This window comes from Struthio camelus, chromosome W, assembly GCF_040807025.1.
Source record: "Struthio camelus isolate bStrCam1 chromosome W, bStrCam1.hap1, whole genome shotgun sequence".
In the NCBI taxonomy this organism is placed as follows: domain Eukaryota; kingdom Metazoa; phylum Chordata; class Aves; order Struthioniformes; family Struthionidae; genus Struthio; species Struthio camelus.
Window position 1 is genome coordinate 25523846 of NC_090981.1, and position 26695 is coordinate 25550540.

General features: G+C 37.2%; 1 protein-coding gene across 4 annotated transcripts in view; it reads right to left on the reverse strand.

The window, feature by feature from the left end:
* Window positions 1-26695, reverse strand: part of LOC104150979 (APC regulator of WNT signaling pathway) — a 103909-nt gene that overhangs the window by 32559 nt on the left and 44655 nt on the right. For all 4 annotated transcript variants that reach the window (XM_068924315.1, XM_068924313.1, XM_068924316.1 and 1 more), the window contains exons 3-7: window positions 17470-17554; window positions 16300-16501; window positions 9392-9500; window positions 5994-6107; window positions 1973-2056 (exon numbers count right to left, since the gene is read on the reverse strand). In XM_068924315.1, the coding sequence (XP_068780416.1) occupies window positions 1973-2056; window positions 5994-6107; window positions 9392-9500; window positions 16300-16501; window positions 17470-17554 (594 nt within the window). The remainder of the gene's footprint in view (window positions 1-1972; window positions 2057-5993; window positions 6108-9391; window positions 9501-16299; window positions 16502-17469; window positions 17555-26695) is intronic.

Consider the following 26695-nt stretch of genomic DNA (forward strand, 5'->3'; position numbering starts at 1 on the left):
TGTAGCCAAGTCCTAACAAATTATGTGGTAAAGACTAAGTGCAATTAAAAAGTGCATCATGTTCACACAAAAGGAAGCCACACTGTTTTATACTGCTGACTTTTCAGTACTAAGCAATTTTATTATTTTTAACGTGTTTCTGTTTTATTTAAAGAATAGTATGTTGCATGCCATCTGGGAAAACAGAAATACCGTCATAGGGAACCTTACCACCCCCCAATGCTCACTGGTGAGGTCTATACCAAATATCTTTAAGATCCAAAGCACTAATCACAGATATTTGCATTAAAAGAACGTCTGGTAACTCGAGGAGCCTATTATCTGAGATATGGATGCAAACTGCTCAGTAAAGAGGATGTTAAAACTTTTTGTAAGCTACTGACAAAGCCTGCGCTAGATAGCAAACAAGTGCTGTAGACCAAGAATCCTAATTTCTTTTTCTGCTGAAGAACAAAGTTGTCTCTAGACTGCAGATTTCACAATCAAGTATATTAATTCAAAAAAGGTTTATGGTTAATAGGGGAGCTCGTTACTTTGAAAACAAGCTCTAACAAGTGTGACCTGCTGCATCTGCTCAGTTACGGTAACTTGTGAAAGGAACGGAAGATATGTAATTGTGCTCAAAAGAAGAGTCATGAAGCTTAACTTTGTAACAAAACTAGAGATCAGAACTTCTAATTGGCCCTTCCTGACATCTACCAGATTGCACCTTCCCTGTGGTTGCTATATTCCTCTGTGACAATTCCTATTCATACAACATAAAAGTCTGATTAGGAGACTGGAAGCCCAATGCTATTGTCATTTAATTCAGTTGCTTAAACGCTTAATGCAGCTGCGCAAGCCTGCTAGTCAGACTACAGGAGAATTGCGTAAGCCAACTGGGGAAACTTATTAGTATGAAAGCAAAAGTCACTTCCTCCAAAAATAAAATCTCTCTTTCACCACAGGGTGCTGACAGAAATAAATGAAAAGGTTAGGAACTAAAGTGAAGGAAGATGGGAAGAGGCCAGAGAGAAAATACTATCAATTTTTCTGATAATTCCATTCTCTAAAATGTTTAGTGACTTTTAAAAGCAGCAATCTATGGCATAAATCCAACAAAATTGCAGCTGGATCGGCTAAAGCGTCAAAACACTAGATAACTTTAATTATAAACGCTGCTGTTTACGTCACCCAATCTAGAATTATGAAATCGTTTACTTTTTACAGGGGGAAAATCTACATCCCCTTAATAATTTAAAAGTTGCCCTGAATTTTCACAGTAGTTACTTTGGGTGAAGACAAACCATAAAACATTCAGGTCCAACATACAATTTACAGTTAAGTTACAGGTACAAGAAATGGAACTGAATTTGCAATTTAATTTCCACTATGAGTGCAGTTTTTGCTAATGGCAGGCACTATTACGAACTTTGTCATTTACGGGAAATATGATCTTGTACTTGTTAATACAGAAACCAATACTTAAACACTAAAAATATGCAGGGCTTCTATAATGAAATCTGGCAGAAACTGTATTCACCTTTTTTGGTTATCTTCTCTCAACAGATAAGCAAACCAGGAGGCTGCTTATCAGAGATTCAGATTTAGAAAGAAAAGTACTACTAATTTATATAATTATTTGCTAAAACCAAGACTCAGACTTTGTGATATATTGCATTTTGGTCTTTTTTTTGAAATTACCAGTTAAATTTTTGATTGATATATCAATATTGATGAAAATATAACAGTAGCACAGAGAATAGTCAAAGTATTCCACCCTCAGTTCGTTGGTAACAGAGCAACACATTACCAAATTTTACTCCCAAGACTGTTACAGCCTACCTACATATATTGACTAATTAATGAACAGTGTCGTCACTTGCTGATGCAAATAAGGCTGTCCACAAGTTTACTCTTTTAAATAGGTGTGGTTTGTTTGTTTTTAAAAAACATACCCTAGTCAAAAGAAGGCAAGTAATCGCTTACTAACCTCTGCTTCAGCTGCTTGTGACTGCAGGAGCTGTCGTATACGAAGGATGTCCTTCTCTATTTGCTGAATCCTTGCCACTCTCACCTGAAATGAATGTATTTTCATGTTTCATTTTTAAAAACTCCTTACACTTACTGTATAGAATGATAATATGAGAAGTTCATTGCAAATATAGCTGGCTACAAAACAGAACTGCTCCATTCATGTGGTAATTGCATGAACCGCAGTAAGACACAGGCACGACTGTAACATTTTCAAAACAGAATGGGTAATTAGGTTTTTAATATAACTAAGCACTAACTTGGATACAAGATTAGATTGTCGCACAGTACAAACTCAGGTCAAGAAAAACGCTTCGGCAAACTCGCACAATTTTCTTGCTTCCGAAATTGATGTTCTGCGTAGATTTTTAATAAATTATTTCCCTTTCACGTCAATGTTAGAATTCTACTTGCCTTACACAGATTTGAGAGAGAGTTATATTTGCAGAGTGCTTTGAAGGTATAAAATGCTGTCTGACTTGTATTATTTTCAGTTATTAGGATGCTTTGGTGGATTTGCCTATGCATAGCCTCTGAATATTTTCCATTCCTAAAAAAAATCTCCAAGAATTTAGAGGGTTAGTAAAAAAAGAAAAGTGCACATTGCTTTTTTGGCTTATCTGGGATTCTATAGATATCTCTGAATTAATTTGAGTCTTTTATAGCCATATAAAAGTGGCCATCTCACTTCCCACTGCAATCGTTCTGTGGTTAGTAAACGGAATGCTGAAAAAACAAACTTTACAGGATACATGTACTCTACGTAAGTTATACTGTGCACAGGATGCATTATGACTCTGTGAAGCGAGTGAATACAGTAAGTGATACATCCTTGTACCAGCCTGATGATAAATTGGCGTTATTTGACTTGAAAATTGGGCAGAAAATAAATAGCCCAGTAATATAGCAGGATATGAACCGAACACTGAACTGATTAAATAACATTTGCCTGTATAATAGGTAGGTTAAAAATGGATGCCTAGTTAAAATAAAACAAAACAAACAAACAAAAAAATCCTGATCATGTAACCTGAATAACAGTTAGAGTGCTACACTAATAAAGGAAAGGCTTTGTGCATCTAGTGGGCACTGCAAGGATTAGCATTATGACTAGCCTTATTTAACATCTTTGTAGTCTGGAAGTGGAAATAAACTGAACTTTAGAAGAGCTGCAAATGCCAAATTATACACATGAAATAGAAACATAACGGAATCTAGAGATTTTAGAAATATGGAAGAAAACATAATCACCAAATAGAAGTAATTCTTGAAATATGCACAATAATAAGCTGCGGGAAAAACACCCTAAACATCAACATACAGCGGCGATGCAAAATTACAAAGAGTAACCTATTAACTAGATTTGGATTGGTAAAGCAAAACATCAGAAAACAAGGTCAGTAGCATTTTAAACTGAACATACAGAGCAGGAGGCAGACAAATAATCCATCCCCCTTCTCTCTTGGATCAGGAGATTCTTAAGTATGAGAAAGATGATAGAAATATATAACTGGGTAACTGTACATTGGTGAGATGATGCATAACTGACAGAACCCCTCTCTTCTTTGTCTTTAAGCACGATTTTAATTTTTCATCAAACTGAGTTTCTTTCTATGTAACTAGCAAGTTATTCCATAAAGGGATCAAGAAAAAACAAGTATGTGTATGCATATACGTACATCTATAAGTGGGGAATTTATTTTTTTTTTGCAGAAGAAAGAAATGTAAAGATTACATGGTTTGTCCAGTATCAGTGATGAAGTCTTTGAAAGGGCCAAGAATTCAATCCATATATCCCAAATTTTAGTTCAGAGATAGAAACATCAGACCCTTCTTCTTTCTGCTTATTCATTTTTTGTATCGCAGGGGACCTGAGGAGTTCAGTCGACCACGAGGATATTTTGTACCAAACGCTGTACAAGCAGAAAAAAGAACAGGCTGACCACTGCATGAATTCCTTGGGCAACAGCAGGTTATCCATGCTCATGGAATCAATATTATATATCTATAATACTGAGTCGTCTGCAATGCCAGCCTTTATATACCTCCATTCTTGCCTTCCTCGAAATTACATTTTACATTGTGTCCAGTAGCACAAATGGTCACGGAAGAATGAAAATACAGAGCCAAAGGAAAGCTGAAAAACAAGCAAGTTCACTATACTTGCCAGATATGAACGGTTCAGTTTATGCATTTGAACATCACAGTGGAGTAATCCAGAATTTGCTCTGAGGTATTTATACGTCAATTAAGTTCTACACAGTTTTGGCATCTATACCTTGGTACAATGAAACCAGGGGGAATTACCAGCCAAACTCAATAACAGAGTGCAGGAGGATATAGTTATTTCCTCTTCCTATTTTATAATCTTATGGAAATTACAGTGTCTATTAGGATTACATATAGGTGTTATACATATGTATCGGGAATAAAATAGTTGTGGTAACTACCAACAGGATGGAAGATTATGGTTTTCTGAATTAACGTATGCCTACGGGTTCCTCCTCCCCCACCCCCAAATTAAAAAAGAACAGGTAGGGAAGTAGCTACTTTAGGGACAACTTAATTACTTTCATAGTGATATAACTACAGTCAAATTGCTTCTTGCAGAGGTTTCATTTATTCTGCTTGAGTGCACTTAAAATTTGGCCAGCAGCCTACTGTATCCATTTAGCTCACTTCACCTTCTAGCTGCAGCTTGTTAAAGAACTTGCTCAGAAGTTCTAGAGTCGCTTCAGTATTACTTTCTTTTACAACAGGGAGAACCAAGCATACACAGACAGTCTCAACTCTGTTCTGCCTTCATTTGGAACTGGCTGCACCCAAGTCGCACAGTCGCCTTGGTGCAGGGCAGCCAATAAACCTCGGTAACACAGCCATACAGCATCCTGACCAGAGCCAGTTATTACCCCGGCAGCTTAGAACAGGGAAGAGTGAACTTGGGTCTAAGCGCTTCTATATAGACAGACCCTTACACAACCATAACGCACATACCTGATAGAGCGAGCTCTACAATTAGCGTGTATGTGTTTTGCTAAAAAATACAGCCACGGACTAACCATTTTTCAGAATTTTCTCTAGAATACCTACTAAATTATTCTGCTTTAAAGCCGCTTTAAATTTTAATTACAAACAGAATTAATTAGAAATATTACTTACGTAGCAAAATTTTGTGTTGAGGTAAATTCAGTGAAGAAAATAAAGCCTAAAGAGACACTTTCTGTTCAAATGACTTATTTTTGTAACACTCTAGGAAAAAGCAGGTTATTTTATCAAACTAGTTACTTAACATCCATGGAAACAGCTGGCAATAAATAATTCAAATTGTCCCTCTGCTACTGTGGGGGAATAGCTTTTATAACCAGTCAACAGCTGATAATTTCATTTATCGAGTTCCCCACAGTTACAGTCTGAGTTATACTTCCAAATGTATGTGGCATGATTTGCATACAGAACTATGCACATACTCATCATGAACACAACAGAAACCTTATTTAGAGCAAACAGTTTACAGGTATGGATGTGAATGACATTTTGCTAGTATATCTTATTTTCAAAGATTATTCCTTAATACATGCTTTCTGGTAAAGGAAACTTAATAGCAGCTGAATTTTATTGTAAACTTAAAAGCATAAAGTTAAAAACCCAACATATTGTTTTGTTACACAAACAAATTAAGCAGCTGCGAATACACATTTGTTTGAAGCTAAAATTGTAATAAACTACAGTCAAATAATGATTTTTTTTTTTTTAACCTCTCCCAACTACTCACAAGTCGTCTTTTAAACAAGCAAAGAAAGGTGCTTTTTGTTTGAGTGGTCTTTTTCTATGTTTTGATTCCTTTATTTTGTATTTAAAAGGCTAACTGAATGCTCTAAGGTATCACTGTGTTTGCACACAGTTTAAAGATACATGAATAATTTAATGACATCACTGGAAAACTTTTTCCAATCCTTTTAATAATGAAAGAAAAACTATACCTGTGCTCGCTTCTCCATGTCCTGACAAGTACCTAGTTGTTCTTCCATTGCAGCTCTGATTTGCCTTGCCTCATACTCTAACTGCCTTCTGGTCATGTCTGTTTGCAAGGAGAACTGAAATTGAAATGCAGAGAAGGCATTTTAGCAAATGAAGTTGATGCAAACTCTGTATTTCTCTGAACAGAAGCAGAACAATTTTTTCCACATGGAACTTCATAAACAAATAAAACACGAATAATAGACCTTTAAAATACTACTACATTCTTAAAAATAAGAACACAATACTGTTCAACCCAAAGACTACCTGCAAGTCTGTCAAATGACTAAATACAATATATAAACATTGACACAGTATCATTAAAAACATGGAACATTTGGATGCTAACGTATGTCAGCACACCAACAAAAATTGTTATGTTTTCCATCTAAATCTGTACTGGCAAAAATATTCATAGGTGTCAAACTACTGCACCTAGTGATGGTGTTCATGCTACTGCTATCAATCCTATTCTTAACTATCCTGTTTAAAAAAAAAAAGCATAGCTGTTGAATTCATAACCTACAGGGAAAGGTACTCCAACTTTTCAAAGCACCAGAAAGGCTGGTTTATAATATTAATGTAATTTAAAAAAATAGGTCTTTGCAATTAATGGGGAGAACAAAAAATTAACAAGAAAGTTCATTTTCAGTGCAACTCCCTCAAGCTTTATTTTAAAAGATCTCAGAATTATAGAAAAGCCTAGGCTGGCAGCAACTCCTGGACATCACCCGGTCCCACCTTCTGTTGAAAGCTGGGCTTCAGATTAGGCTATCCAGGGCCTTTTCAAGCCAAGTTTTGAATATTTCTAGCCTGGCAGATTCCACCTCTTCTCTGAGCGATCTAATCCAATGTTCAAACTGTCCTCACGGTGAAGAATTTTTTTTCTTATATTCGAACAGAATTTCCCCTGAAACAACTGGGTGCCCTCCTGTCCTGTCACCATGTGAAGAGAGCACCTCCCATCTTCTCTATAGCTACCTTTTCAGTATTAGAAGACTGTCATTAGATCCTTCCTAGGCCTTCTCTTCTCTAGGTTGAGCAAGATAATTTTTAAGCTGAAAGTTTAACTACTACTCATATGTACACAAGTAATTTATTCAAATATGTGGAAAATAGTACTAAGCCCAGTAAACATGTTTGCTCAAAAAGAGCATTAGTTAACATCATCTTCTGATGCACATGACTACCTCCGTCTCTAACTGTTCTTACCAGATGAACACGATATGAATTTATCTATTCAATTTCTGAAAAGTCAGTGGTTTCAGATATGTAGCTATATGGGACTGGCAAGTAAAACAAAATGAATGCCATGGAAGATCAGAAGATGCATCATTTAAAGATCAGTGAGAAATGCCTTTCTGGAAGAAAATGGGACGTGACAAGCAAACACTGCAGCTGTACTTATTTTTCAAACTTCTCTCTAGTCTGCTCTCCAGCAAAAAGGTACTAGCAACTAAAGAGAACACAAACCAAAAACAATGACTGCATGAATGTGTGAAAATCAAAACTAGAAGGCCTATTCATTCTTCGCTATTAGGAACAATTATTCACAAGTATAACAAGACTGTTAAGAGTATAAATCTTTCAGGAAGAAGTTTTAGACAGCACCAAAGTACTATGTTGCACTGCCAGGTTTAAAACAGTACTATTCATACAGGTACACGGCAGAACTTTTGGCATAACCTTGGGATCATGTTATTGATGGTCACTGAGAGAAGACAGAAATTTCATTTTCTTATTTGTTCCAGAACTTTTCCTGGTATGGAAAAGGGAAAAAATCAAAGCCCACACACACTAGTCATTTGTACCACCAATAATATGCAGAAATCTTATAAAGACAGAATTAATAAGCCCTTTCTACTTGGGATAAGGATCTTAAAAGATCCTTAAAAGGCCAGAAGGAAGCCTTCAGCTGCAGACATATGAAAAGAAAGGTGAAGTATGATACATGACCCTAGAGCCAACTGTATGATGGAGAACACACAGAAATGAGAAGGCTATGCATTTCAAAGCACAAGATAAAAGCATAAACTGAACTGAGAGATAGAAATTTGAAACCATGACGAAATTATGATGAGGTTAAAAAGCTTGGAAAATTCTTAGAAAATTCAATTAGGGCTGATGTATCTTTTCATTTTTCCTAGAAGTCAACTCTTCACGGTTTTTGGACAATTACTGTTTGCAAATAAACACGTTTCCAACAGCAAGTTCTCCCAGAAGACTTCAGCAAGGTCAAGTCAGAAAGCCAGCAAGAGATATAATAGTCTATAAATACGAAAAATGCTACTAAAAAGAAAGGGATAATCTGTCCTTCCTCTGTGGATAGAAAAAGAAGTAATGGGCATAAATTACCACAAAAGAGATTTAGCACATCTGTTAAGCAAAACACTATAATAATAAGAGTTAAAGTTAATTGATTTTCTGTGAAGCTGGGGAGACTTCATCTTAAAAGCTACAGTGTATTTAGTGTGACACAGATACACCTGACTGCCTTTGGGAACAGACTGCATTTCCTCAAGGTCTATTTCAGTCTTCCCCGCCTTCCCCTGGTTTTCTGATCAACATGGCTGTGACTTAGTTTTAGATTTACTGAATGGCAACTGTTTTACCCCAGTCACTGAAGTGTTTTCATACTGTATTTCCATTTCCAGGAAGCTGACTAGCTCTCACAGCTAGTCAGCATAAATACAGCTAATCTGGTTCCTGTCCAGATATGCCTCTATAAGGATGGGCAACCAAGCCTTCACAGAACTGCACGTACTAAGGAAACGCACTGTAAGTACATGCACGTTGCTAAGGTCTGAAAGTAGGAAAACCTGTATTATCTGGGATATCAAAGATTTTCATTATCCTAGATAATGCTGATGACTATAACTAGTTTGGAGATGCCAAGGTAAAAGCTTGGAGGGTCATTAGACTCTGCATAGCCTATAGCACCATTTTACTCACTGTTCTGAATTAAGAGCTCCTGCGTAAATTGTCTCCTAGGCTAATATCGCTCACAAAACTAAAAGAGAAATAATGGAACTGATAGAGAAAAGGCCTTTGGGAGATACTGTTAAAGAAGAAACCTACCGACATGTAAATCTTTTGTCATAACGACTTTTCCAGTGCTCCTGTCTAGCACTGACATTCATACCGATAGGTACAAATTTAAACTAGTAAAATAGTATCTGAAAATCGGGGAACTGCAAAGGAAAAATGCATTACTTTGACTTAGTTAACTTTACATAGTGAATAAAACTGCTTTACATATGAAAACGATAGTAGAGAACTTCCCCAAATTCATAAAATACACACAGCATCTAAACAGAGATCACAGCACTAGATACAGAATGAGCATGCTGAAATTGCTTACGTTTTCAGTAAGGGGGAGGCTATCAATCCTTTTAGTAAGGTTTTGAAGCTGAGCATAATACCAATCTTTTTCTTTCTCTTCCTTCTCAAGCTCCGCAAGCAACAGAGATCTATTAAAAACAGAAGCAGGAAATGTCTCACTAGTAAGTCTTCATTACCAATATAAGAACAGCAACAAGCATTGATATCAATACCAAAGGTCATATAAGAAAAGAGGTTTGTTGAAGGGGGCACTAAAGGAGAAGTTTGAGCAGGGGTTCTGTTCCCTGGCCCTAGCTGAACAAACTACCCACTACACTGTGCTATGCAAGTCAGTGTGACTTTTCGTGCATCAGGTCCACCTCTATAGAAGAGATGATAGCTACCCCTCATTACAAAATCACTTGGAAGTCTGCAGCTGAGAGGCATTTTGTGAAAGCTATGTTCAGGTATTCGCCCTGTGCTAACTTGCATCCTGCTACTTTATGACAATATGCTTTGTATAATGTAGCAAACTACAACTGCTATGTAAGAAAAGGCTTGGATTTTGTGGTAAATAGATCTCACAATACCATTACTAAATTCCATTATCTTTGCTGCCTCTGTAGTGCCTTCTCACTAACTCTGCCACCCATGCCAAAACAATGCATAAAACAAACAAGTTATTTGCATGATTATTAAAAACATTTTAAAAGAGTACCTTCCATCAAATCTTATAGGCAGGATACATTTACAGCTGCTTAATACGTTTTAAATATGTAACATAAGCACGTTGCAGACCCAAGTAGTATGTGCTAAAGGCATCAGAACATCAATATAAGGAATTGAAGATGTTTATATGCAAACTCTGAGAACATATCTATTAAAATAGCATTACATACTGCTTTATCAACCCTTTATAATAAACCACATTTATACAGTTGTAAAATTTATCAATACAGTTACTTACTATTTATTGTTATCACATTTTTCCTTCTAAAATACATTTTAAAATGTTACGGTCAAAATCCTGCTAGTACATGTATACAGACAAGTCAGTTCCTAAGTTTTTTAGTTTCTTACAAGTGCTTTCTGCGAGCACTTCTCTCCCTTCTGACACTTTAATATCGCTCATTAACATCAGAGGAAATGCTAAAATCATATTAGATTACAGATGATATAAAGACAGGTGTACTTCATTAAAAAAATTAAACGAGCATACCATTCATAAACAAAATTGGACTGATAATGCTGAAGACCGAACTCAAACACTCAGCCATAATACCGGAAGCTGCATACAAGTTTGCCCAGTACTATTTCCCCACTCCTTAACTTCTGCATCCTTTTCTCTCTAAACTCAGGTTGTGAACTTTCTGACAAGAGTCAAGCGAATCTTTCTAACAAACATACACACATCATGGATAATTACCACAAATGTTTTGCTAAGGAACAAAAACAGAGCATATAACAAAAATAAAAATCCCCCCTGACTACTTTGTTAATGCAGCTCAGTCACGATTTGGTAAGATGATTATCAAGCTTTGAAATGAGAGAACTTCACGTAAAATAAAGGTTTTGAAGTATCTGTCTGACCTAGGTCTCTTCAAAAATGTTTCAAATAAATAAGTTTTGACGACTAACAGTTATGGTTCCATACTCAAAGCAGGCGATTTGAACAGTGCTCAAAGTGGAAAACGAAAAATTTACAGGATCTGGTTTATGTTAGTAAATGCTAAACTAATAGCTCTATTTTTTTTTCATTTACACACGGGCAGAACTGAGAATAATACTGACAAGAATCCATACATCTCAGAAAGTAAAAAAACCAGCATTCTTGTAACAGTTTAGAGGTATACCAAAGTAACTGGCATTGCCTAATCTAATGTAAAACCACACAAGAAAGGAATCGTAATCTTAATGACAGCTACAATATCTTTGAAAGAGATTAAGGAAAACCATACTGTTACACTAACTACTCAGTTGTTGGGCTGTTCTCCCTCACTCCGGATGCAAGAGACTGAAAAACTACACTCATCTAAGAGCGCTGAATGTTTTTAAGCACGACCAGAATAACGTAACTTTCCAGATTTGATTCAAAAGTCAGGTTGAAACAGAACCATTTAAGATGTCGAGGCAAACATAAAGCCATTTATTCGGTCAACTTTTATACTAGATGGGCTTACAAGTAAAATCAGTGAAAAAAGTAAGAAACAACAATTACCCTACTGTTGCAGGTAACCGTAGCAGGATTACAGGGTAACTGTAATCCCCCAGTTGCAAGGATGGGTCTGGGCAGGAATTCCTTAGGGCAAGGACTGTAGCCCTGTTGCCGGGACACTTTAGTCAGACTGAACAAAATGCCACTAGAGCCTACTCAGGGGAAGCCTGTGGGAAAGGGGTACTCACTCCCTTTCACCTCCCACCTGCCCATCCTCTCACACACGCCCGCTCTGCCTATCTCGATGCACGCAGACCTTCTGCAGGGCTTGCCTTTTTATTCCCCGTGTGTGCCACTGCACTGAGCGCGTCCAGTTTGGGAAATGAAAGTTACGGAAGTAAAATTAACCCAATCCTTTTTTCACAACGGTATGATGCTTTTTCTAATGGTATGAATCAGATCAGTCTCATCTGTTGCCGATCAAAACTATACGAGGACTTGCAAATGTCACGGGATTGACTAATTTTGCCTCTGGATGTCAAAAAACTGGTAGTAAAAAGAGGAGGGATTATTTTCAGCTAACCAACAGAAGTTCTTTTTAGAAAGCAGGTAAGTGAATAAGTGATTAAGTATCTCCTGTAAAATGTAGAGCATTCAGTTTGGGAGTGAGACATTGTGCCATTCAATCTGTTTTGACAGGCAGAAAGGATGCTAGAAGCAAGAAAAGAAACTTAAGAACCATCAGCGCACCACAAATAACATAATGCATGCCCTGGGGGGGGACTCCTTTCATTTAACAGGACCGTTTTTGCTTATGAGAAATGCTTTATTTGGGCTTAGTAGGTTGGCATCATTGCTCCAGGAGGAGGATTCTGGGTTTCACAATGACTTTAGGTTTATTAGCCTGAAGGAGCTTGGTACATTTGCAGCAGGTTCTGCCTCAATTTCCTTGAAAATAAGCAGAGTGGGTCTCTGCAGATACATCTGATCAGCTGCTCTTTGCACTGACATTTGTACCAAGTATTACACCAACCAGAAGTCAAGCTCCTTTTGCAGCCATCTGGAACTTTTTGAGGTCAGGAGCGAGCTTAAGGTGGAAGAGCTGTTACTGATCCAAGAAAAGTTTTGATGGAAAAATCCAATGCAGTTATTTCATCTCTTTATACTCCAAGACTGTTTATATCTATATTCTCACAGTATCAGAATATTCTGTTCTCTGTCGTATGCTCTCAAGTTCAGTGAGAATGCAGCAAGGTAAATCAAACAAACTTTTGGAACATTATAGTGCTTTCATGAGTAAAAAAAGTTTCCAATTTGAACTGCTTCTCTGAAGCATGTATGTTTCCAAACTCTTCTCTAACACTTTTTTTTTTTTTTTTTGAAGCTCCCACCAATAAGTGAAGCTGAATGAATGCAAGATCAGACAAAAGCAGTTTCTTATTTCGGAAATCTTTTTTGAATAAATACGTCAATCTTTTTCCCAGTTAAAGGGGAGAAGGGAAACAAAATATACACTATTCTACTTACATCATGTAATTTCATTTATAATTAATCCTGACTTCTATTAGTAAGCCATAAAATGATAACACCTTAAAAAGGTACAAATTCCTGAAGAAGATGATCTGAAAAAAACCCAGTATTTCAAAGAGCAGTTTTTTCCGAACATCAAAAGCAAAACAGGTACAAATGTCTTTCAACCAAATGATGCATACAACATGGAAAATGAAATTTCTGCATGAATTGTCTGCAGAAAAAACAATTATTGACTGAGACAACAAACTTGTAGGATACATTAGCTGTTTCTGGCTGTTTTTTTAGCTATACACTTCAGTAAGTCAGCATTTTTTGTGCAACTGCGGGAGCACTGCAACATCCTCCTTAGGCTGAACACAAATTTTCCAACATCTGATACAAGCAAACACTGCTGACAGATGCTGGAAAGACTTGGGTAAGTAGCCCAGTCAGCCAAGAGGAGATAAGAGCAGGGAGAGAGAAGTCATGAGACAAAGAAAATGCTCAAAATAAACACTAAAGAAAAGAAGAGTGGAATAAAACAGAGGAAATAAAGCAGGAGAACAATTTTCATTCAAATTTCATCATTTTAAACACGTCCTAAGATCATCGGCCTAAGTGGAAAATTATAGAACTGACAAAATGTTTAATTTTTCTAAAAGACTCACTAAATTGCCAAAGACAAACTGACCCAAAAAGTAACTCGCAATGTACTTCGAAAAGTTTTGTTTTTGAGATAGTGTCTTATCAAATACACCTGAAACTAGCCAAAGCGAATGCAGAGGGCATTTAATAGGTAGTGTGTTCTAAACTGGTAGCACAAAAACATATATCCCTCCCCTCTTTTGGGGGCTTTGAAACTAGAAGGGAGCTGAGCAAAGGAGAAATACGTAGACAATTTTACCTTCATTCTGGTAACTGAACTAATTTATTAACTTTTTCCTTTAGTATATCATTTTTTGGACAAGCTAAATGTTCAGTACAAAGCAAATTTCAGCACTTTTCTCTAGATCCTTTTATTAATGAAAAGCATTTACTGAATTTCCCAAATTTGCACACACTTAATAAATGATCTGCTCCTCCCGAACACTCTTGCCCATAAGCAGCATATACTGTGCCTGTGTATTCGATTATTGGATGGGTTACTGGTTCCCTTGTTTTGGGTTTCCAAAAAACGTTCGTTTTCTTACCACACTGCTTTAACGTTTTGAGGCCTGGTAAGTTCCATGAGTTCTTTCATCCCCAAATTCTGATTCTTTGGGCTATCCAGGGTGCAATGCTGATACCTTAGTATTCTTACACGTCCCCTCAAATAGCGTAATAAACAGGCATTTTTGATTATCCGTCGTTTCACTAATAATGAAGCTAGATGTTATCTGGCCATGCCTCTGCAGATTTTCTCAGCAGCACAAATCTTTACTCCCTCAACTGTGATAGTAACACTGCGTTTCATAACCAGATCAGTGAACTCATCTGAAATTAAAATGTCCCTCTTCCTTTATTCCAGGATTATTATAAACAAAGAGCAGTTCACTGCTTAAGCCGTCTTTATCGTTGAGAAAAATTTCTGAAGAACTATCACCTTAGAATCCACAACAGTGGGAAAAAGATCACAGATGAGAAAACAGACGTATTAAAGCCCCTGAAGAACTCCAGTTGCTGGGAACGAATGCTTCTTGTTCTGAGTGGCCTGGAATTCATTTGAACCACAAATGAAAGCCCCAAGTACACTTATAGATTTTAGTATCACATGCAGTAGAATACAGCATCGGAAAAAATACGAACAAGATGAAATAAGACTGTTACTCTGAGTAAGAACCAAGGTGCTGTCCGTATGAAACATCACACACAGAAAGCTCTGTTCCATCAATCTTACTAAACTATACGCACTAGGAAGGAAGAGCACTTGCATGTAAAAAAGGAAGCATGGATAGCCATGAGTTCAAATGGCAGACACGTCAGATCCTTAAAGACTGGGACGACCAAGTGGGAAGAGATTCCTGACTTAGGGGGAAATATCCACATACAGCCCTTCATGAATCTAGATTTTATGAGAGGAAACACACACAATTAGTGCTTCTGACTAGGAAAATGAAAAAACGGAGTGGCTGCTAGATGAGGCTCAGAATGGACCCATAAGACATTACTTTCATTTAACTGCTACAATCCAAAGGGATCTAGACATACTACCTCAGAGGAAAAATGTACTCCTTTCAGCTCTTGATTGCAAAAGTTTTACTGAACACCAGGAAAGGCCCTTCGGGTTTTCCACAGTGGTGCCCACAAACCTTTTTGATACACACAAAGCTTTTGTAGGACAGTTCCAAAGAGGAATTTTTTTAAAAACTTTTTTTCAACTATTTGACACAAAAATACTGTGTTGCAATTTATATGGTTTTGCAGCCCCTTGGTCTGACATCCCATCCACTTCGTAGCTTTCAATGACCAAATCTTTAGAAAGTCCGGCTTAACGAGAGGCCTCTGAAACCACCTGGGATTTTAGTCAAATTTATTTTAGGATATCAAGAAGCCTTCAACAGAAACAGCTGCCTGTCTCTTGCTTTGCATTTCCTTCATAAGTGTTTGATGTGTGGTACATCTCTGTAATATGCCCTGGAAGTGTGTTCTTCACATTAAATGGATACCACTACTGTGCAAGAAAAAACAACTTCATTATTTTGCCAACAGGCTTGACATCCTATAGGGATGACATCTTGGAGACAGATTAAATGCTTTTGTTTGGTAGTCATTTTTGCTAAGAGAAAGAAATCACTAGGTAAATGACTACTAACATCAAGTGACTCATTAACAACCTGTTGTAGCTATTCGCATTTAAACAAGACAAAGAGATTGCACCTTCACATTGCCCCGCTTTCAGCACTTACCACTAGTGGTGAGGAGATAAAGAGGTGTTTGGGAGGCATCATTTTTCAAACTATAAAGATATTTAAGACGCTAACGCTCTGCTGATGAAAATAAAATTAACTTCAGAAAACGACCCGCAACAATGAAATACATGAAGAAGCAGTAAAAATCATACTGTATGCTTGAGGATTTTTTGTGTGTGTGTGTGTGTGTGTGTGTGTGTGTGTTTAAACCTAATGTAGATTCCAGATTCCTAGTTTTTCTTAACTGTTAGGATAATTCTGAGTACACCACTAATCAAAATCATACGCATGATAACTAAATATTAAGCGTGAGATCTTAAATGTGTCAGTAAACTTGCATGTTAAAATTGAAAGAAGTCAGCACACACTGAAGGAATAAATGAAGAAGTTTACCTCTCTTTTTCTAGCTCTTCTAAATAACCAGTGCTTTCTCTGCTTCCATTCATAAAACCTCTTCTTGGAAATGATCCCATGGGAACAGGACTGCACTCTCCTGAACGGCTCGACACAGACCCTTCCCGGCTCCCATATGAACGCATGGACACTTTTGGCCTTAACTTCACTCCAGGGAAGTTACTGCTTTCCAAGTTCAGTTCTAGATAATAAAGAGCAAATGTTTTCAGGGCTGAAATTCAGCAGCACAGCTCTTAAAGATCATTCCTACTTCACGTCATAGTTCATGAACAAATTTATGATTTTCTTTTTTTAAAAGGAAACAGTTAAAACATTTTGCCTCGGTATCCACAGAAGAGCATAATGTGAACAAAAATAGTCTTGACAGCATAGTTAGAGAGTAGTAGTCCTCTGAACGAGGAGATGCTCAAACTACAGTCCTGCCAACCAACACAGTATCTCCAAACCAGTTTCCTTGCCTCTTCCCCAGAGAACTTGGAAACAGGCAGAGCGTAGCATAAACGTCAGGTGAATTGTTCTCGTGGCCCACTTCCTAACATCATCTTTCTCAGGGCTCTTGCAGGTGCTCCACCATCGTATAAATGATGAGAACTGTCCACCATAGGGGCCTAAACGTGGACGTCCTGTACGATATTTCTGCTGCTGTGACAGAGATAACGGACGTATGGCAGGGAGTCACTGATCTGGGCTTGCTCTGCACATCCCATATAACGGCCTGGATGCGCATTCCACCACATTTCAGGGAAGGGGGCACCAATTTCCAGCAGGACAGATACAGTTCCAGCAATACCACAGGGAGAAGACAGGGCATGTAAACAACTTTAGAAAATTGACAGAACTAACCCACCACCAATTTAAACAATTAAATCCATTTTTGCCAAAAAAGTGAATAAAGTGCAAGTTGTATTACATGCAATTCATATGAAGCCCTACAGTAACAGTAGCAAAAGCACAAAAGCAACACAGGAAGACATTCTCTTTAGAAAGCGTGTCTTAAAACACTGAGCAAAAAATAACAGGCACCGAGACTACGCCTGACTGTCAAAGTTAGTAATGGAAAAAAGATGCAGCTGAGCTGGAAAATTTTATCCCAAAGCCACTATTACTAAGAAGCAAATGAACTTATTTAAAACATAATTCTAAATTTACCTTTAAGTCGTTCCAGTAAATCAATTTGTCCAGAAGATGCCATTGCTTCGTCTTCAATACTTCCTTGTAGCTGTTTCAGCACCTCCTATAAGAAATTAGCATAATTAAGAAAGCTTTACAATAAGCCACAAGGTAAATACATCTTATCCTGCCCTCAGTTATACATTTAGGTAACAGCTACTGTAACACCAATGTAAACTATCCTTCATATGAGCAGTGATCAAGTGCTATAACTTTAATTTCTGTCAAATAAGTTCCTCATTATTTTCCCAAACACTGTCACAATATAAAGTCTATCCTGATTAATTAATCTTCTCTGACAGTACAACTTATTAGATTATTTAAAAGTTCTTCTCAAAATGAATGCTCACATCTCTCTAATTTACAGATGGAGAAATGGAAGCAGAGGGAAACTCAGAGTCCAATTTCTCAATGTGTGTACCTGAAGTATGTCTTACAAATATAAAATCTGGATACATAATTAAAAGTTACTAAAGTATCTTAAACACTACATTTTTTGAACCTCAAAGATATCATCAGCAGAAATAATCTCCAGGGTTTTTTTCCTGTGAGGCCTCATCACCACCATATGCCAGAAAGGACAGTCACATTCTTCTGCTTACTACCACTACCACCATGCCTGTGAGGAAAAGATTTAGGACTCCTTCATGCGGCTGAAGCTTCAAAGCAAAGACCATCCCTGCACGCTATCAAGAACTACATGTGATCAAATTATATAGCTGAAGGAAAATACTTCTAATGCACAAAAAAATTCATAGCAAACAATGACTACTAGATTAAAAGCGGCTCGCGCCCTAGGGTTCTATTGCTCGGTGGCCTAAATTCAGGTGGAAAATTAAATGAAAGCTAGTGAAAGCCTTTTCCCACATCATAATAGTGGATACATCAATAGCAAAAATAAATTGAAAAGACTGGCCAGAAGGCAAAAAGCCCTTACTGCAATTTAAAATATGATTTTTCTTATTACGCTATAGAAAATATTTCTTAGAAAGAGTCAGAAAAAAAAACTCAGAATGATGAGAGGTGCTCCATACTTGTCATAGACAGATTCTGCACCTAGAACTGTACATCTTCTGTTCAGTATCTTAGATCTAATGAATTTTAAATAACAGTTATAAAGATCTCCATATCACTATTTTGCTATTTTAAGAAACCAGCATGCCTTACCATCAGTGTTAATGATTCTTAGAACTTGTACAGAAGGTACACTAAAGGCATTTTGCTCTGTTTGAAAGGAACAAGAACAGCATCTACAAGAAGTCAAGATACTCATTTTAAACAGATATAACACTCAGTTTTTCCTGTACTCAAAGCGTTGTTCCCAGTACAAAACCGAGATAAAAAGATTTTGAGTAAAGAATTCCACAGGATGGTGGAAATATCATCTCCAAGCACTAGTATCAGAACAAACAGTAGCTGCACAGTCACCCTGCAATCACCCACTATTTAATTACATGCCGTTATTCCAGAAACAGGAATTCTGGAGTAGTCACATTAACCATGTCTACACTGTTCTACCGAAGTAACTCTGAAGATGACGCTGAGGCCAAATTTCCTGAATCTTCATGTTGCCTGACCTATAGAGAGCCCCAAAAGTGTGACTACGTTAGTGTTTTAGTTCGGAGCACTTTGAAGCCAGTCTCCCAACCGCCCCTGCTAATGGGACTTCGGTTCACACTGTAGAGTAATCTCAGTGTGAACGAAACTCCTTTTAGATCCAGCAAGCCAGCAGTTACCATTCTCAAAGCGTTGATGGACATTCACTCCACGGGACCACACCGCAGCTAGTTCAAAGCAGAGTCCCTTGTAACACATACCGTATGGCTAGTGGGTCCTCAGCATCATCCGAGCCACAGGCCTACTCCTACTGCGCTACCTGTTCATACCTGCACAGTCTTTAGGATCAAGTCTGATGTGATAAAATCACTACTCTCAGAAAGAAAATCCCAGCTGCGCTTGTGCTTTTAAGTACATTTAAGGGCATCCTCATTAGCCATATGGCTCAGCCAACTCTATACATAACATCTGTCCTGTCAGCAAAGTCAGACAAACAAGTAATCTGGTGTTTTTCAAAGAACGGCTCCTACGTTATCCGACACAAGGGCAGATAACATTTGCAGACAGCAGACTTCGCTTAAAAGCCTGAAAGGGCAATGTGGATATGTGGAGTGGTCTTGGGACTATTTCAGGCTTCTGTCTTCTCCCCAGACCTGTCAGCTCTGACAAATTTAGAAATAGCTGGTGAATCCCCTTCTCCTGAGAACAGCACCTTGCTGCAGGAAAAAACTCCTACCCAAACCTCCAGCCCCCTCCTCAGAAGCCTCTTTCTCACCTCTCTGCTTGGTAGTTCTGCTATGTCAGAGATCCTACGTTCAGGATACTTTCCCGCATTACGAGTCCTCTTGCTTCAAGAGCCAATATGAACAGCTAAGTGGAAACACTGTCACCACGTTACTGAATTACAGGACTGAATGGTGTCCAGGTAGCTCAGGACTGCTGTCTGTCTCTGAATATCAGGTATTGGCCACGGCTTAGCGTCAGCCTACCGGATCACAGTTCTCAATTTTCTCTGCCACAATTCATTACTTTCGGTTTTAACTTTTATTTTTTTAACTATCCTTTCACTTCTTTTTTCAATACCACACACACATTTTCAGTGCACAGGAAAAGCTACCCATTATTTCTTTTCTATACAATCATTGCTTAGGTAACAATGCCTTTATTAGGCTATAACAGCGATTTCAAGCTCAGTCACCATACACTTTAAAGTCTAAACTGACAAGGTAGCAGCCCTGGGGCCAGATACTGGTGGAAAATGAGACTGTGCTAAAATGACAAATTGGGAATTTAGAATTTTATCTGAGCAGAGGGACTGAGCAGTGTCTGCAATAACCAATTTGCAGGTCATGGAGAAAACATGGCAAATTATCGATTACTGTGATATTTATTTACTTACTATAACTTCAAAACTCATGCCTTTCTTGAGCAGTTCTCCCATTTTTTCCCCTCAAGATTTGTAAAGTTTTAAAACAGTACTTTCCACAAACAATAATTTTGTATTTCTTTTAATAGCTTGTCTGTTAGATAGTGTAGAATCTTTTCCACATATAAGCTTGAACCACTTTAGCTAAAGCTATATTAATATTCTATTTGCTTAGGCAAGTTTGAATCCATACACTAGTAATGGTTTATAGCATTATTCTAAGCAAGTTCTTTAGTGACTCACTAGTGACTTACCGATAAAACAGGCACACAACCATAAGTGTCTATAACGAAGGCTGCAAAAGTTTTGCTCTATTCGTTTAAAGAAGGAGCCTAAACATAACCAAGTTTACCTTGTCCTATTGGAGGTCTACAAGAACACCTACGGAGGAAAAGGAGCAGTCCCTATGACTCATTGTGACTAGTGCAGCTCAGATTAGGGCTGTCAGACCCACGTGACGGGATGAATCACTTAAAGGCAATAAAGGGAAGATGCAGCATAAGTCAACAGTTTACTGTAAATTCATATATTTTTCATGGGAAATTATTTTGGAAACCTTAGAGAAAACCGTTAACTTCAATCTGTAAAAGAAACCTGTATATATTTTACTTTCCTGGAGTACAAGGCTAAATTTTGGTCTACTAGCTTAAATGGTTATGCTGCCTCCAGAGAGAACTCTGATATTTAAAAAGGCTTATAGAAAAGTATAGGTATATAAAATGGGAAAGCAGAATAGATGCTGTGAGTGCCTTGTGGATTGTGAAGTAAAGAACTAATGTCAATTTTTCGTTTGGGCTCTATGAACACATTCCTGAGCTTACAACTGATTTACGGCTAATTAAGCAAGCACGATCAGATATATCAGCAACTAACAGGAAAATTACTGGAAAGGAAAGTCTAAACAAGTATCTTCACAGCACGTGCACCCAGCTAAATGGTGAGGGTCATAAATAAAATTGCTTAAGGGCTTTGAATTTAATCAAGCTGCTACAAAGAAAGGAACAACAGAGAAATAGTTCTAATAATGCCAAAATTAAAATCTCAACAACTTGATTTAAAGGTATATTTAATTTTGAAAAAGTTTAAGCATATACATATTAATATACATATTTATAAACACTTACAAACATGATTTCTGCACAACAACATTCTGTTTTAGGCATATACCTCTCCTCCGGCAGGAGAGGGAGCATCCGTGGCACTTTACTGTTTCCATGGTATATTCCAAATTACATTTGAATAACAAATTTCACTGTGAGAAATTTTTTAAAATTTGTCCCTTCTTGCTGAGCCCAGTAGAAATTCTGTTAAATGGGTTTAGTCTTTTGTAAACGTTACTTTTTTCCCTTTCCCGTTTAAATAGAATAAGGCTTTTTAAAATTACATTTTCTCTTTTCTGAGACTTCCGTGTATTCAGAGAATGCCAAATTAAAATCACGATGAAGATCAAATATACAAAATCATTAGTTGTACTGAATTACAATCACTGGCAGTGGTGTGCCAGATACAGTTCAGTATCAGTTGGAGTAGGAAGCAAACAAGATATTTTGAATTTACTGGATCTTTTAAAGGTAAGCACAAACCTGTATTTAAAAATATTTGCCACAAAAGCTATTCTATCAATCAATTTTTAGTAAGATGAGTGTCATTCTTACCTGTTCCTCCCTCTTACCTAATAACTAGGTCCTGAACAAAGAGACATTCCTGTCATTTACATAGGCAATTCTTTTCATGCTTGTAAACAAAACTAAAGATTCAGTTCTCCTTTGGTTTAGGTTATGTATATCTTGGTTACCGCTACATTTGCGGCATTTGAGTATAAAAACAGGTTTAACCGCAAAAATGGAAACAAGTGTTTACAATTGCAGATAGCATTTGAACATCTGTCCTAGCACCACTCAGGATAAGAATAATGCATACTGAATGATTGAAGACTATCACACTAAACCAAATCTACAGTGTTTCTAAATGACACCATTGGTACTCATGTTTTTACCCTAATATGCTGAAAACTAACTTACAATTGCATACTAAGCTGAATGTGATTTTAGAAGTTCAACCAAAAGCTGTGCACATTGTTTCAATTACTATTTGTTTAAAAGGGCAACAAAAAGATAAAATACACTAAAAGCACATCCATCACTCAAATTCAACAACAACATTAGAAGATGTCAAAACAGTGGGGAAAAACAGAATCCTGCTTTCAGTGCATTTATGGAGAGCATAAATCTAAAGGTCAAGGTCTGACGTGACCCTCCATAGTTATCTGAACTTGACAGTTCGTTAATACTATCACATATGCCAGCTATGACACTCATAGGGGCTGAGTGAGAGATATGGGGAGTAAGGGACTTATTCCATAAATTTCGGTGACTTACATTATGGCTTAATCAGGCTTGGTGGAAACCCTCCTGATTGCCTGCAGTGTCAGGCAACTGCCCTGGCTGCTCAACCCTATAACCAAGTCCAAATGATAACAGCAATGATAAAAGTATCTCTAGCTGTGAGGAAACACTGCAATAACTCAACTTTTAACCTTATAAAAAGAGTAAAAGCATTTGTTATGTGAAATGATGTTATTCATTTTCATTGAGTTTTCTGAACAATGACATTTTTATAAGAAAATTATTCCCTTTATGCCACCAGGCTCAAGAGCTGTCACTTGTTGTAATCATGTACTGTATTTTATTAAGTTTTTAGTGCAAGTTCTCTGTCAGATCAACTTAAGTATCTTATTTTATGCTCAGAAAGAATACTGTCTGAAGTCATGCCAGTAACTATAACTACCACTAGCTCAGTTTTACCTAAAATTCCTCTTAAAAAAAAGAAGAAAAATCTCTGATTCAATTTTCCAAGCAATTGGTATTCTGGTAGAATCCTTAGAACAAAGGCTAAGCTAAAAATATTAATTATCCTAAAATCATGCCAACAAGCTGAAAAAGACACACTCAATATAATGCCCCACATTCACTGATACTTAAAATGTCTGTTTTGTAACTTACTAAATATTTTTCATAACAATTAGTGCATTTTTCATAACGTGCATAACATAACATTTTTCATAACATAGTGCATAGTTCATAAAAAGGTGATTTGCAAGTGTTCAGCTGCATCGCTTGTGCGGCCACAGAATAGAAATATTTATCAGAACTTATTATTTGACTCAATTTCTAAAAATCCACGCAGCTTAAAGGAGTTTCTTTCACTGGCATATTATAATTTATCAAATGATCAATGCACGTGAATTAATATCTTCAAGTTTAGCATTCATCAACTATTTTTAGAGGATGTCTCTAAGATACTATCCCTTGCACGTCTATTGCACAAACAACATTCTTTTTCCTCGTGTCACAATTTGGTTGTGACGGTCTCCTTTATGCACTTTAGGTCTGACATCACCTCTTCACCCCTGAAGGGCATGGGTGCACAGGACTCAACAAAAACGCTCCACACGTGAAAAAATCCAAATTAGGGTAATGGAATTTGAGAAGGAAGGTGAAAGCCCACATTAGACAAAACAGCATACGACGTTTCCTACGCTAGCCAAGATTACTGTTCTTCCTTGAAACACTTCAAAAGTTCAAACGCTTACAAGTTTGCAGAGTTTACAACGTGCAAACTGAAATAAAATGGAAACCAAGCATACGCTGGAAAGAAAAATACCAAATGAACTACTACAGCAGAAGGTGTAGAAGCTCAGAATTTAGTACCTATTCCACAAATATTTATGTGGGCAAGGAACATTACTTCTGAATCAATGGCTTTACTCCCTAGCTGTTCATCAAGCAAAGTGTTAACAATTTCAATAATATTTTTATGAGTTAAAATCTTTTAGAAATTTAGCCTTAAAGTAGGCATTGCAATAGAGACATTGTCAATGTGAGACTATTAGGCAGCAAAAAGACTGAGCTAGTACTCTGTCAGCTTGCACCTCAGAACTAATTCCCCACATGAACAGCCTTTATGTTCAAGATTATACTCAGCTTATCTCACTTTCAAACTAGAGCAGCTAACTAACACCATGCACAGTAACGACTGCTCATACAGCAGTTAAATAAAATAAATACCAAGGCTCCAGGAAAAAAATAAGAGAGCTAGTATCACTATGCAAAGAACTTTTTAACAAAATAAGGAGTCATCATATTCTGCCCATTTATATCATGCCTGTTGTGCAGAACAGGATGAATGTAAAGCTGAGAAAGGTTTTCATTAAAGGATGAGTATATGAATATCTGCTGTGCAAATGTCCATATAGCCAATCATCTGGAGGAGGAACTAACTTTCAAAGCATCATATCCTGTGCTGCTACTATACTTTACAAAGCTCTCACTAACTAAACAGCTGTAACATGGCATTTCTACAGCTAGCTAATTCATTACTGTGCACAAAGACTAAGTGAAGTATCTTGTAGTGCATTTAAAAAAATGTATTATTCTAGAATAAAAAACATAACTCAGTTACACTGAAAGCAAAAAAATGTCATTATTATCTAATCAAACCACTTTTGTGTCTTGAGCTGATTACAATAATTTGCTTTTGAACAGTCTGTCTAGGGTGCTACAGCACCACGTGAGATCTGTCCCTTGGGATTCTCACTGGATTCTCTCCTTCCAGCTCAACTTTCAGCACACAGTAAGTTTCTCACAGTGCACTGGAGTCACTCAATTGTCAGGATGCACGCTACCCACTCATAGTGAGACCACAGCCCTTCAAGGAGGTATAGTCTGGATAAGAAAGTCAGCAGATAGAAGAGATTAGAATTTCAGTTTAATTTTAATACGGTGAATCAACAATAGATTTTTCTGATCAGAATTTATATTTTCTTTGAGTAAGTTTAATTTTTTTCCTGCAGACTGCATTTCTGCCAAAAAGTAATTTTGAATAGAGATTCTTGACTCACTACAGATCATTCTACACCTGAAAATCTGTGTTTGAAGACTTCATTTGCAGAGGTAAATTAGAAAATATCACTTTATACAAATGTATACTTTTTCACCCTTAGTGTGACTATCATATGCGCTAACTTAAGAAAGTTGTTTTGTAGAATATGTGGAATTGTATCATAGCACGTATAAACCAGGTGACAAAAACAGAGGTGCGTCCTCTACCCTAAGGCAGGCATTTCTTTAATGTTTTCGTGTGCAAACCCAAATAAAATGCCTTTTAAATCTTTCTTGTGGTACTTTATTTTTTCATTCAACAAGCAAAAATAAAAATAACTTCTATTGGATAATTTTCTACTTCTTTATAGTTAGCTTGTGTCAATCTCAAAGTCTGTTAGCACTGCAAAGCAAACAAAAACAAAAAAAAACAGAAAATCAGCTCTGAGTGTCTGATTCTTTGCCATGTTCCCACCATTGAAATCTGACACAAGTTAAGCTTCACAAAAGTTTCCATAGTTTTTCATTTCAATTCATTGATTCCCTCCCCAAAATTCTTTCTCAAAAGCAGGAAACATATTACAAAAACTTCTCTGGTTTGCTACTGCACCTTGAGCTGGTCTTCAAAACACTTTTAGTCCCTTCTACGTTTCCCTTTATTATCTGCTGTGATTTATGTTTCTGATTAAAGCTCCCTTAAAGCTGGGCCACAACAAAATTCAGTGAAGTATCAAAGAAACCAAGACAAAGCCTCCACTGTGTGCCAGATGGAAAACGCATCAAAACAAGCCCTTAAAAATGAAAGTTGGGAGAAGAAAAACAAGCTCTGTCAAGTCAGCAGAGCACACTGTCCCCTATAAATAACTCTAAAAAGTCAGGAGTACAAAGTACAAAAACCCCTTAACTTTGGCCACATAAGCCAGAACGTTGAAAAATCACTCAGACAAAACAAACTTGATTCATTAGAGCTGGCTGGAAGGTACACGGAAACAATGCCAGGACGAAGGCAGATCCAATGCGGGCACCGCTTCAGGAGGTACACTACTTGCATGGCAATGAGCAGATGTCGAGCATGCTAGAAGAGTTGAATTAACTGGTGGCACCCAAGCTAAATGAAGGGGAAAAAAAATGTATGCTCAGCTACTGCTAATAGCAAGCAAGAAAGTTGCATTCACTCACATCTCTATCGAGGTAAACGGGGTTCCTCTCCAAAAAGGAGTAAGCCAAACGCATGCAGGCAGAACCGCCGTGATGAAAACGCACAAAATGACAAAAGCAAAGGGATGGGGTAAAACGTGCAGGATGTCAGCACAGTCGCTGACGTGGCAGTGGCATCACAATG